General features: G+C 33.2%; 1 protein-coding gene across 3 annotated transcripts in view; it reads left to right on the top strand.

The window, feature by feature from the left end:
* The window catches only part of VPS13A (vacuolar protein sorting 13 homolog A), a 217,821-nt gene that overhangs the window by 149,816 nt on the left and 54,271 nt on the right, over positions 1-13,734 (top strand). For all 3 annotated transcript variants that reach the window (XM_054583005.1, XM_054583003.1, XM_054583006.1), the window contains 5 exons: positions 58-204; positions 3,748-3,876; positions 4,335-4,468; positions 9,899-10,028; positions 11,574-11,806. In XM_054583005.1, coding sequence (XP_054438980.1) covers positions 58-204; positions 3,748-3,876; positions 4,335-4,468; positions 9,899-10,028; positions 11,574-11,806 — 773 coding nt within the window. The remainder of the gene's footprint in view (positions 1-57; positions 205-3,747; positions 3,877-4,334; positions 4,469-9,898; positions 10,029-11,573; positions 11,807-13,734) is intronic.

Below are 13,734 nucleotides of genomic sequence, written 5' to 3'. Positions count from 1 at the left end.
TTTTAAGGATGCTATTTTAAGGTAACAGGTTTTGAAATGTTAATTTTTTTTCCTTAGGTTGGTGTCACTATTGACCTTAGCAGTTTTAATATCACCAGAATTGTGACATTTACCCCTTTTTATATGATTGAAAACAAAAGCAAGTATCGTATATCAGTGGCTGATGAGGGAAATGGTACATGGCTTTCTCTTGATTTGGGGCAGGTGAGTAGATGAATTTCATCTTTGGATTTTTATTTTTCCTTAAAGTTAAATAACTGAAATTACTATTTAGTATTTTAACTTTCCACCTGCATCCCCTACTCCCCTAAGTGTGTTTCAGTTCCATAAACATTCATTGAGTATTTGTACCAAGACCTAGATATTTAATTATGAAAATCCAAACCTTGCCATCTAGGAATACATTGCTTAATAAGGGAAGTAGACATTTAACAGTTACCAATCAAATGGGGTCAAATATAGCAGTTGGAGACTAAATAAGTTATAAATGCAGGAAAGAGAAGGAAATGATTTATTTTCTTCAGGGAACTGTTAGGACTGCCTTTAAAGAATATGGTAAGCCAGTTATTTTAGAAAGGTGGTAGTGACTTAAAAGGAAAATACTTATTTTACTCCATCTTTAGCTAATAAATCCCTAGATAAGAGTTTTCTGAAGGACTGCTGTAGGTTGACAGAGTATTTTACTTTTGAAGAAATTTTATTCTAATATGTTAGGATTCTAAGAGAAATATTTACTGTTTTTATTCACTATTTCTTCTTGCTTTTAAGCCATCATTCTGGAATCATTCTTCTTGATGTGCATCCTTTAGAATTTCCTTTGTGCTGGTGTTGGAAGGAAACAGAATATTTGTGTTTATCCATAAAAGTTTTTATCATCATCTTTATTTTATGGTATTTTTTCTTGATAATGAATTCTGTTTTTTCTCAGCATGTTGTATATTTTACTCCACTGTTTTTTTGCTTCCATTTCTGTTGAAAATTTGGCTGTGGTTCTGTCACTTCTTTGAAGGTTATCTTTGTTTTCTCCAGAGCTGCCTTCAGTCTTCTCTTTGTGTTCGATGTTCTATAATCATACTACTATTTATCCACCTGTGGGTTCCTTTTATATATCCTGCTTGAGATGCCTTACTGCTCGATCTGTGGATTAATGATTCTTCATACTTTCTGTAACATTTTTGCAACTATTGTTTCTTTAAATATTGTCTCTCCTGTGTTCCATTTCCCCTTCTGAGCCTTTAATCAAACATATTCCAGATTTTTATAGTCCATCTTCCATATCTCTTAATTATTTTTTATATTTTTCCTCTGTGTAACCCTCTATGCTGCAATCTGAATAAATTCTACTTGTATATCTCCCATTTTTTTTATTTTTATTGTGTCTAAACTGCTATTTAAGCCTTCAGTTGAGTTTTTATTTGAATAATTCTATTTCCCATTTCCAGAAGCTCTACTTTTTTCAAGTCTGCCTGTTAATTCATTCTTTCAACAAATACTTATTGTGTACTCCTATGTGCCTTGTGATAGATACATCTGTTAATGAAACCACAAGTTCCTGTCCTCATGTACTTTATATTTCAATGGAGGTATAGGAAAACAATAAATAATACCATGATGAATTAATAAAGTATATGTTTAAAGGTAACAAATATAATGGAAGAAAAGAAAATAAGACAGGTAGAGAATTATTAAGAGTTATCACAAGCAAGGGTTGAGCTATAATTTTACATACGGTGGTCAAGACTTATTGAGGTCACATTTGAACAGACTTGGAGGAAATATGAGAGGTGGCAGTTGTCAGGAGTTTAGCCGAGCTGGAGCTGAGCTGCCAGGTAATGGAGTAGCTGATTAAGACAACAAACCTAAATGAATATAACAATCAAGACTTAAATTATTTACTGTGATAGTATAAGCAAGAAGCTAAACTGGAGAAAGCACCAACTCCCCTTAGGAGCAGCATTGGTCAGTGGTCAAGTGGATCAGCATAGATACGGAGGTTTTGTGCTGATCCCCCACAAAAGGCTTTTTTTATGTACCTGGGGGAAGGGGCAGAGCAAGGGGAAAGGCTAGGAGTAGAAAAGCCCTGAGCACTGAGCCAGAGTAGAGAATAAGCATCTTCAAGGTTCCTCCTCTTGCCTCGATGGAGAAGCTTTGCAGAGATTCCTGAGGAAGACCTCTCCTGAGGAAGGCCAAGGGCCCCAATAAAGAGGCCTCTGTATGAAGGTACCTGGGGGTAGGAATGCAGCTATATGTTTGAGCTTGGCTAGAGGTAGGGCCGAGTCCTTGACAATGCAGTGCTCTGGCTGTGTACCTAGTCTGATACGAGGAGGGCAGCTTTTCCCTGTGAGTCCTGCCAGATGAAATCCCCTTTGTGATCGACTATGTTCTGACCTGAAAAATTACACCACTTTTTGGTCAGGAACTGGACTCCTCAGCAATGTCTGGAGAAGAGCATTAGAGACAGAAGGATCAGCCAGGGCAGGTGCCCTAAGGTGGGAGAGAGAATACATGGCGTATCTGAGGGGTAGCAAAAGTGGCCGATATTACTGGTAGAAGGAAAAGTAGCAGAGAACAGGATATCGTGGTGATGAAGGGTAATCATGTAGAACTTTCTGAGCCATGTCAAGGATTTTAGCTTTTGCTCTGAGTGAAATGGAGAACTGTTGGAGGGTTTTGAATAGTGATTAAACATAATATGCTCTCAGTACATACTTGTTGAATAAATACATGATTTATTTTTGCAGATGTTCCATGTGTGCTCATTAAGTCTATGGGTTCTTGGTTTGTTGAATGTAGAGCTCTATATCTAGTTGCTAACATTACAACTCCAGCTTTGTTTTGCTTTATAGATTTTCTATGTCTTGATTTATGTCTATTGTCAATAACATTACTGGGTCTCTTTAAAAACCTATTCTATAGCCTGTCTTTCAACAGTTAATTTATATTTACATTACTTGCAATTCTACATAACAACTTTTATTTCTTATTATTTTTAATTTCAGTCTTTCTTAAGATAGTTTTTCTTGGCTAGTTTAAAAGTTTTGCATTTTAATTTTGGCTTGTCTGGTAAGTAGCTTTCAGACAAGTTTGCTTCTTTCCTTGTGGTTGAACTCTTTTCTTTGTTGCCAGTTCCTGTTGTCCAGTTTTCTTTCTGGGTATACTGACCATCTCCTATTCTTTTACTCTGGTTTCCAGAACACTGATACCCAGGTTATTTTTAAGATTTTGAGTCTATTTTCTCCTTTGAACTTTGAATATTCTTTTTCTTTTTTACCCTTATTTGACTTTCCTGACTCAGGAGTTAATACATATGCTGAGTCAACATTTGTGTGTACTTTGACTACTGCTTAAACAACCAAGTGATGCACACAACCTGATTATGACTTTTTGTAACTGAACATACTGTTGTTTTAAACTGTTTGCTTGCTTCCCAGCTCTCTCCTCAGCTTCCTTGCTAATTTTTCAACCCTTCTCTAGATCTGTACCACATTAAAACCTCTGCTTATCATAGCTTTTCAACTTATTACCAATTGCTGCTTACATTTACACAGCCCACAAGTGACAACCCATCTCTAAGTGCACAGTTTATAGCTGTTTAGGTAAATAGCCCAATAACTAGAGCAGTGTTGGAAGAGATTTACTTTTAATTTTATCTTAAGTCTACTCTGATGGATTTATTAAAATGATAAAGGTCTTTATGATGCAATCTGTTGCTTTTAAAAATAAACGTATGTAATATATATGTTTTAGTGTATCCCCTTTTGGCCTGAGGATGCTTCAAATAAACTTCTTATTCAAGTTGAAAGAAGTAAAGGCCCTCCAAAAAAGATACATTTTAACAAGCAAGAAAATTGTATTTTATTGCGTCTGGATAATGAGGTAATTTTTTTTTGCAGGAGGTGTGTGTGATTAAATAAGCTAATGTTACCTGCATTTAATTTTTTTGTATCAAATAATTTTCTCATTATTTTTTTCCTTTCACCAAAAATGAACGGGGGGGGGGGGGGGGGGGGGTGTGTGTGTGTGTGTGTGTGTGTGTGTGTGTGTGTGTGTGTGTGTGTGTGTGTGTGTGTGTGTGTGTGTGTGTGTGTGTGTGTGTAGGGAGAAAAGTACTAAAAGGAAACAGTCATAAAACAGTTTGTTATACAGAAAGTTAGTTGATGTGCCTAGAATATACATCTGGAATTTGACATGTCTATATATAATAATTGAGAATGTGGTTTTCCAAACATGCACTATAAAATACAGAAAGTTTTGAACAGCTTTATTATTCAATGTTGTTAATATTTTTTGGAAAATGATCACATTAGAGAATATTTTTTTCCTTTTTTTTCTAGCTAGGAGGTATTATAGCTGAAGTTAATTTGGCTGAGCATTCTACAGTTATTACATTTTCAGATTATCATGATGGAGCAGCTACTTTCCTGTTAATAAATCACACTATGAATAACATTATTGAATATAAGCAAAGGTAAGAAGATTATCACAAATACAGTATCCCCTGATTTGAGCAAAGTCTAGGTGATGAGATACTGACTTTAATAGATTTCTTAAAAATATAAACACACTGATAATGGCATTTTAGCTATATTGATGTATGTTCTCATTTTTTGAAAACTGTATACTGAAATATGTAGGGGTAAAACTGATTTCATATCTATACTTTTATTAAATTGTGATATAATTGATGTATAACATTGTATCAGTTTCAGGTATACAACATAATGATTTGATGCTTGTACAGGTCTCAAAATGATCACTACAAAACTAGTTAATGTCCATCACCATACATAGTTATAATTTTTTTCTTGTGATGAGATCTTTCAAGATTTACTCTCAATTATTTAAAAAAAATACAGTATTATTACTGTAGTAGTAATGGTGTACATTACATATTGTACATTACATGACATTTATTTTGTAACTGGAAGTTTGTGCCTTTTGACCACCTTCACCTGTTTTGTTTTTGCCCCAACTCCTCCTCTGGCAGCGAGCCACCCATCTGTTTTCTGTATTTATGTATTTGGGCTTCTTTATATTGTTTTTTTCTTTTTTTTAATTGTTCGAATACACTTGTCTCCGTTTACCCACCACCACTTTCCCCTGCCCTACCTAGCCCCGCCTCCCACCCTTATTTCACATATAAATGAGATCATGTGGTATTTGTCTCCTCTGACTTATTTTACTTAACATAATGCCCTTAAGTACCATCCATGTTGTCACAAATGGCAAGTTTTCCATTTATATGGCTGAATAGTATTTCATTGTATACGATCACCACATTTAGTTTATCTGTTCTTCTATCATTGGGCACTTAGATTGTTTCCATGTCTTGGCAATTGTAGATAAAGCAGCAATGAACTTTGGGGTCACTCTTTTTGAGTTAGTGTTTTCTCTCCTTTTAGTTTTTGGCTAAATATCCAGAAGTAGAATTGCGGGGTCATATGGTAGTTTTATTTTTGATTTTTTGAGGAAATGCCGGACTGTTTTTTATAGTGGGTATACCAAGTTATAGACCCACCAACAGTATACAGGGTATCCTATTCTCCACATCCTCACCCATACTTACTATATCTTTTTCTTTTTCTTTTAATAATAACCATTCTAATAGGTGTGAGGTGATATCTCATCATGATTTTTATTTTCATTTTCCTGATGATTAGTGATGATGAGCATCTTTTCATATGTCTGTTGGACATCTGTATGCTCTTTTTTAATGTACTTTCAAATGCCTGAGAAAAACAAAAAGGAAAACTGAAGCAAGCATGGCAGAAGCTTGATTATTGTGGAATGCTGTGAGGAAAATGTAAGGGTTAATCTTAAGAATTTTGACTTTTCAAATTTTTTTATATTTTTAATGAATACAATATAAATATTCAGACTTCGGTGTTTTGTTTTGTTTTTTTTCAAACAGTAGGAATCTTCTTGCTGAGTTGTGTGTGAAAGGACTGCTACATTTTTAAACTTCCCTAAAGACTGTATTTACATCTTCATTATTTCAGGACTCCTACTAACATCATTTTTTTCAGTTGGCTGTGATATCATGTCCTTGTAGTAGTGCTATAGTTTATGTAACTTTATGTTCCCATACTTATTGATCCCAGGCTGTCTTGAAATTATTTTGTCTGGTTATTTTAGTTAGTTTTCATCTGTCAGTTACAAGTGGGCCCATATTTATCAGTGTACTGATGCTTTCCTTTCACTGCTAAATGTACAGTTCTGATCATTGATTCAGATTAAATAGATACTGAGTGAGGACCCCAAGGCTGGGCTGTCACATACCTAGAACCTCTCTTTGCCCATCAACTCTCTCATCTGTGGAAGATGTTGAGAGAGAGGAAAGCTTACTTTCTATGATTATATTACAAAAATAATAAATTCATTGATTAAAAGTGACAGAAACAGCTCTGACCTGGTGGCTCAGTTGGTTGGAGTGTCCTCATACATGTGTGTGTACACACACACGCACACACAGTTGCAGGTTTGATTCCCAGTCAGAGACCAAACCTAGGTTGCAGATTCCATCCTCAGTTGGAGCTTGTGTGAGAGCCAGCCTATCAGTATTTCTCTCTCTTTCTCTCTCCACCACCCCCTTTCTTCCTCTCTCTATAAAGTCAATAAACACCCTCCAGTGACAAGTTTTAAAAACTAACAAAAGCAAGTAGAAGTAATTTTCTTCAATCTGTGTACCTTGAGTAATCTTTCCCAAATAGCGTTCACAGAATCAAGACATATAGAAAAGGACTTCAGTGACTGTTTTGTCAGTGCTCTCAAAGGTGGGTGCAAAGCTGATGACATTTTAGATACATAGGAGCTGAGTTAATTCTTTATATACTACTTATGATGTAACACGTCATAGCTGAATTCTCTGACATCTAGATGAGCCTAACTGAGGGTGAAGTAGAGACTTCTCAGTCTTTTCCTGGCCTTGACCTTGCAATTTTTTTATAATACAATTCAGATACAAGTTTTTAGAAATCTTACCTAGTGGATTGCTGTAATTGTAAAAGTGAGGGATAAGGGAGTAACTAGAATCTGATCCTGTGTTGACATTCTAAAACAACAAAATTGCAATATTAATGGAAATTTGTAAAATTTGCAATTTTACAATCTGCAAGAGTAAACACTGGATTTGGATTTAGAAATTTTTGAAGTAGTTATTAAATCAAGAACCTGATTGAAACCAGAGTCCTAGATGCCAGTGCTCCCCAAATCTTTACTCCAGTGCAGACCTCTCTTGGAGTTTCAGGCTGCCACCTGCTGAATATCACACAAGAACGTGAAGTCATTTAAAATTGACCTTCTCATTTGTGCTGCAAAATCTTCCCCTCCTTCATATCCTTCTCTGTGAATGGCAGTGTCATCTACTCCTGTCCTCCTAGATTTCCCCTGCCTCAGCACACCAACCAGTTAAACTTTATTTTTTCACGCCTTCTCCTGTTGTCTAATCTCTCCTGTCATTTCAGCTCCTAATATTCTTACCCATTGGAGTAGATTTTTGATCTCTATCTCTAGTCTTTTCTCTAGCAAATCCTCTATTTGCCACTAGAGGTAGGTTTCCAAAAATACTAAGTATAATCATTTCTCTCTCCTGTTTAAAGTTCTTCAGTGGCTTTTCATTTCTTTTAAAACATGTTTCTAGGCTACCTTTCTAAACATTTCTCTTTTTGTTGCATAACTCTTAACCTATACTTAAGACCAACCAAAGTCTTTGTTCCCTAAATGCTCTGGGTCCTTCCATGTATTTTTACCTTTATAGGTTTTCATTTCTTCTAGAAAAATGTATTTTTACCTCTATAGGTTTTCATTTCTTCTAGGAAAAAACTTCCATGTGATTCCTTCCTTCACCACCTTAATCTGTACACCTAGTTTTTTATTGCACCTTAGCATGTGTAGATTAAAGCATTTGTCATTGTATTGTCATTTTCTTGTGAGTTTAAGACATATCCATAGTTAACATTCTGAGGACTGTGGTTAATTTTTATTTTAACTGCTCAACATATTTACATTTGATTTTTTTTTTTTCATAAAAAATAGGGCTTTTATCTCTGCTTTTCTTTCCCTTGGCATTTTTGTTGTTACTGTGGTTGTTAATAGTTTCCTGAATATAAAAATATTAGCTCCCAATTTTTTTTAATTCTATAGAAAAACTGTGAGGAAACTATAATTCCTGGGATCCCAACAGTGTCAACATTTTGATGCATTTTTTTACACTATTTTAATATTTCTTTTTATCTGTCTTTCTGAATATGGTTTTTAACAACTATTGTGAGCATGTAAATTTGCTTACATAACAATATTTTAAAGATTTTATTTATTTTTAGAGGGGGAATGGAAGAGAGAGAGGGAGAGAAACATCAATATGTGGGTGCCTCTTGAACACCCCCTACCTGACACCTGGCCCACAACACAGACATATGCTCTTGACTGGGAGTGGAACTTGCAACCCTTTCAATCCACTGAGCCATGCTAACAAGGGCTCAAAAAACAGTTTTTAGTGAATGCATGATATCCCATCTTATAGAATCACTATCAATTAAATACTCCTCTAAAGATCTTTAACCTATTTTTAATCCCTATAATAACTAATTTATGATCCATTGCTACATTTTTTTTTTTTTTTTTGGAATATGGGTTATTTTCTGCTAGTGACGATTTGGAAAATATGCGTTCTGTTTCTGGTCTAGATAATTACTTTTTTGTTCTTAAAGATTTTGATGCATTTTAAATATTGAGAGTGCTAACTACCCATGAAAGATTTGGAATACTTTTACATTTTCTTCAATTCTTCTTTCCAAATTCCTAGTGTCTTATGAGTATAATTTGGGATTTTGATCCAAGTTAATAGAAAATGGATAGTTTCTAAAAAATATGTTCATTCGAGGCATTTTTAGCATTTATGTTCATTTGTAACATTGACAAGTTGATTTTTTTGACTGGCATAGTTGTTAATATTTCTGCATCTCAGTTCTTAAAATTTTAATTTGAGTCATGTCTGGCTTGGTTGGAAAAAAGTTTATGAGTTAGTTTTTCAGTAAGATTTTTGTGGATAATATGATATGCTACTGCTTGTTTGAAACTATCTCATTCTAGCAAATTAATGGCAATTTGACAAAAAACTTTAAGTCATAAGCTTTTTCATTAAAATTGTGTAGTCATTGCTCCACTGTTTTCTGTCATTCAATATTTTAGAAAATTGTAAGACCAGTCTTTATTTTTATTACTTTGTGTGTAACCTCAATTTTCCTAGATATTTATAGGCTGTTTTCTCTTTATTTCCTTAAAATTTAAATATTTTACAAAGATATCTCTAGGATGATATTCTGTTACTAATTTTGTGTCATAACCAATGAAGTCTTTTAATCTAGAGAATATAACTTATACAGCTCACAAAAGTTGTATTTTATTATTCCTTTAGTTTGTAACTTCTCCAGTATTTTTTTATTCTGGTAATCATTTTGTGAGTTGATTGAATTTCTGAGATATATATTTTGCGTCTTATGGTTTTTAAAAATAATGGAGTTGTATTGTTTTTTGCCAGACCAAGACCAATACCCAGGAAAGAGTTACCAACTAAATTAAGTTCTCTCGGATTTAGTATAAGATAAAATAATTGGAATAATTTGCTTTCATAATTAATTTGTATTAACACAAAGGTTGAAAAAATAATTTGAAGACCTTTATTTCCTATGTAGGACAGATATTTCCCTTGAAGCATCCTCATTATTTTCTTAGAAAACTTCTTTCTGTTGCATAAGAAAAAACTTACAGTCTACTCTTAATCAGAACTATTATAAATCTTAATTATTGCACTTGGAATTAATGAAATACTATTTTGGGTTCTTTATATATTCATATATTTACACCTAGTTTTAATGCATATATTTATTGTTTATGTCAGTTCTCTCACTGAAATAGAAGATTCTCTCCCTCCTGGAAAAGCAGTATTTTATACGTGGGCCGATCCAGTTGGCGCTAGAAACCTTAAGTGGAAATGTGGGAAATGCTATGGTGAAGTGACCCAAAAGGAAGTATGTATTGGGCTGATTATCATGGTGTTCTCAGTAGCTATTTTGTAATGTATTCTCTTTTAGCCTTGCTACTTTTATGCCTACACTTGTAAAAGAAACTGCCAAAGATTGTAAAAGTAGTTAACTTAACCAAAAATGTTTAAAACTGGAACTAGTCTTATTTTGTCTACATTATTATTTTCTTCCATTACGTTATTGCAGTGAATTGTGCTTAGAGAGGTGCTTTGAGCATTCACATCATAAACAGATAATACTCTTCCATGACAGTCATCCTAGGTTATTTTCACTTCTGGGAGGAACACCTATGGGTCTACTAACTAAAGAATTTTTTTTCTGGTAGCAAGCGATTATAGATTTGTTTTTTCATAATAAGAAAGTTACATTTTCCAGTAACATTTTCAATGGTTTTCAGAAATTGTTTTATTAAAATTTTATTAGTCTTTCAAAATGTCTTCATTTGACTCAATTCCAATGTCTTATTTACTTGATCTTTTGATTAGTAAATTTGCATATTTATGTCATAATGATAGTTAAATTTTAAAAAGCAAAATCTGTATTAGACTACAAAGTATTAGACTTTATTTTTTTATTGAAGTTATTGAGGTGACATTGGCTAATAAAATTATATAGGCTTCACATGTACACTTCTACAGTGTATCATCTGTATGTTGTGTTGTGTATTTACCACCCAAGTCTCCTGTCATCACCATGTATCTCCCCTTTCCCTCTTCTGTCTCCCCGCAACTCCCTTCCCTCTGACAATCACCAGCCTTTAGAAATATTTGAAAATAAGTTAGTTTTATTTCTCAATGTAATTTTACTGCTATGTACTTAATTTTAGAAAGAATTATAAGTAATATAACTCTTCCTAGACAATGGTTTTATGGTGGCAACTCCAGTTCTTAAATTCAGCAGATGATAACATGAATGTGTACTGTATATGTCATCTTAATCGGAATATTAGTTAACTAGAAATTCATGGACAGCTATGTTAATTATTAGAATTTGCTATATTTATCTTGTCATTGAACCTCAAGACATTGATATCAGCACAATGCTTATATATAAGAACTTCCTGCAGAATTATTCACCTGTTGCGAATATCCATATTTTGTAGAGCATGCACTTGAAATGTCACGTGTTTTATTCTGTTTAATCCAGCTTTGTAAGAAAATAAGAATTTCTGACTGAAAACGTGTAACACATTGGTTAGTCTTAGAATAAAGGAGAAAAAATAATTCTTTGTGTTATTGATAAGTCTACACAGGAAGACTTATTTAATTAAATTTTATCAAGATGTTAAATAAAAGAACAATTGATGTATCTTCCTGAATAATATCTTTATTATAATAGTGGCAGAAGCTCATATCAAATGATTCTAATTATGTAAATTCCTAATGTTATACAAATATTAGTTCATTTAGTTTGTTTGATTCTATGAAGTAGGTTCCATAACTATGCTTATTTTTTTAAATGTGAATTCTGGATTTCATGTTGGTTAGGGTCAAATTCCTAATTTTTTATTTTTTGGTGGTTTTATTTTAGGATATGATGACAGCTATAAATTCAGGGGAAAAAACTATTTATTTAGTTTCATTCTTTGAAGGCTTACAGCGCATTATTTTATTCACTGAAGATCCAAAGGTATTTAAAGTGACATATGAAAATGAAAAAGCAGAATTAGCAGAGCAAGAAATTGTTTTGGCATTACAAGATGTTGGAATTTCTCTCGTCAACAATTACACAAAGCAAGAAGTAGCCTATATTGGCATTACAAGGTTAGATGCATTAAAATTTGTATACATTTAAATGATCTGTTGTTAATTATCAAGAATGGTGACTGTGAAATATAAAATAATTTAACTTCTTTGTTTTGGTTGGCCATTGATAATGCTAATTTAAAAATACTTGAGGTCTTTTTGCCTTTTGAGATAAAGATATATCAAAAATCAAGTTTATAAATCCCTCTTTATGTTTTTCATTCTCTCAGCTCTCTGAAAGTTAGATTTATTCAGCTTAGCAAAAGTGTACTTTATTTAACGTCATAAGGTTATACTACCACAATGTAGGGTACATTGTAGATGTTTCTTAAGTAGTTGTTCAAGGAATAAAGACAATTATGTTCTATTTTGACCTTGGTACTTGTAACATAATAAAGTAATACTGTATTTATCATTTCCCTATAAGTCACTAGTAAAACTCTTTTCTTTCCCTATACTCTTACTATTCCTAGTCATAAAAATTCAAAGTAGAATTAATAATTTATGTATATTTCTAATTTGAGAGCGCTTCTGGGTTCTAGTCTGTATAACCAGGATAATATAGTTTCAGTCCTTTGACTTAAACTATTAAATAAATATATATATTAAAGATATATAATACATATTTAAATTTGTTTTTCACTGTAAGTACATCTAGAAATGCCCCTGGCTCCTCATTGAGTGGAATCCATTTTAAACAGAATATTAAACACTATTTTGTTAAAAATATGTATTGTTCTCAAAAAATGTGTTTATTTAAACAAGAATGTCAAATAGGCAACAGACTTTAAGCCTGTTATGTCCTATGTTGTGGTGTGAATGCAAGTGGAAATAAATAATACATGGTTCCTACCTTTCTTTTTATTAAGTTAATATAAATTTTAGAAGGAATAAACAAATAGAATACTACATAAAATTAAATAACTTACATACTAAAACAAAGAATGAAGTAATTTTAGAATGTGGATAGATTTTTTTTATTCTATATTTAATATTTTCAGGATTTTTCAGTGAATTAGATTTGTTCCTTTCACTCTCTGTCTTCTAGATTATTGTTTCATACTTTGTCTCTTTCTAAACCCCAATTCCCTCGCTTATCTCACAGCCTTGCATCCATTTCACTGAGAAAATTGTAGCATTCAAAAAGGAACTTTCAGAGACATGCCCCCCAATATCAACCTCGTACTCACCAGCATTTATTACCTACATACTATGCTGACGTATCCCCACAGTTATCGTAGATACATCATATGTGCTTCTATGTAAACAAATTTTTCTACTTTTACACTGTATTCTGTTCCTTCATACCTCTTGAGACACTGATCCGGTTATTCTTCTATGTCAACAATTTTTGGCTCGCTATTGGATTGTTCTCATCAGTGTTATTTATTTCAACTTAAAAAAAATTATTTGAGCCTGATTTCCCTGCTACCTACTACCTTTTTATTTGCTTCCTTTCATAGCCAAACTGCCCAAAAGTATTGTCCACTACAGAAGAGTTAAATATATTCACTATGTTCAATTCTTTTTTTTTACCCATTTATCCTTTAACCACTCCAAATAAGCTTTTGCTCTCATACCATGAAACTGAGTTGTAAAGATCTCCCTAGAGACCTGTGCATTGCTGGGTTCAGCGCACTATACCACTTCCCCTGTTGCTTAAGGTCATGACACTTAACACAGATCCCTTCTTTGACTTGATTTCGAGATTCCTCACCATCTTGAATTTTCTTTCTATCCCAACATTCTCAGTCTCATTTGTTGGTTCCTTGTCTTCTCCACTGAGAAGACAATATTGGGTGTCCAGAGGCTCTCAGACCTTAGTTGTCTGTTTCAGTTTTAGGATTTCAAGTACTACATATGTGCCAGAATTTTCTAGAAGTACATCTTCAGCCAGATGTGTTTTCCCTTAACTCCAGGCTTGTATATCCAACTGCCTACACAAA

This window comes from Pteronotus mesoamericanus, unplaced genomic scaffold (genome assembly GCF_021234165.1).
Source record: "Pteronotus mesoamericanus isolate MK-2021 breed Mesoamerican mustached bat unplaced genomic scaffold, CSHL_Meso_final contig_73, whole genome shotgun sequence".
Classification (NCBI taxonomy): domain Eukaryota; kingdom Metazoa; phylum Chordata; class Mammalia; order Chiroptera; family Mormoopidae; genus Pteronotus; species Pteronotus mesoamericanus.
This window is presented reverse-complemented; position numbering and strand designations above follow the sequence as displayed.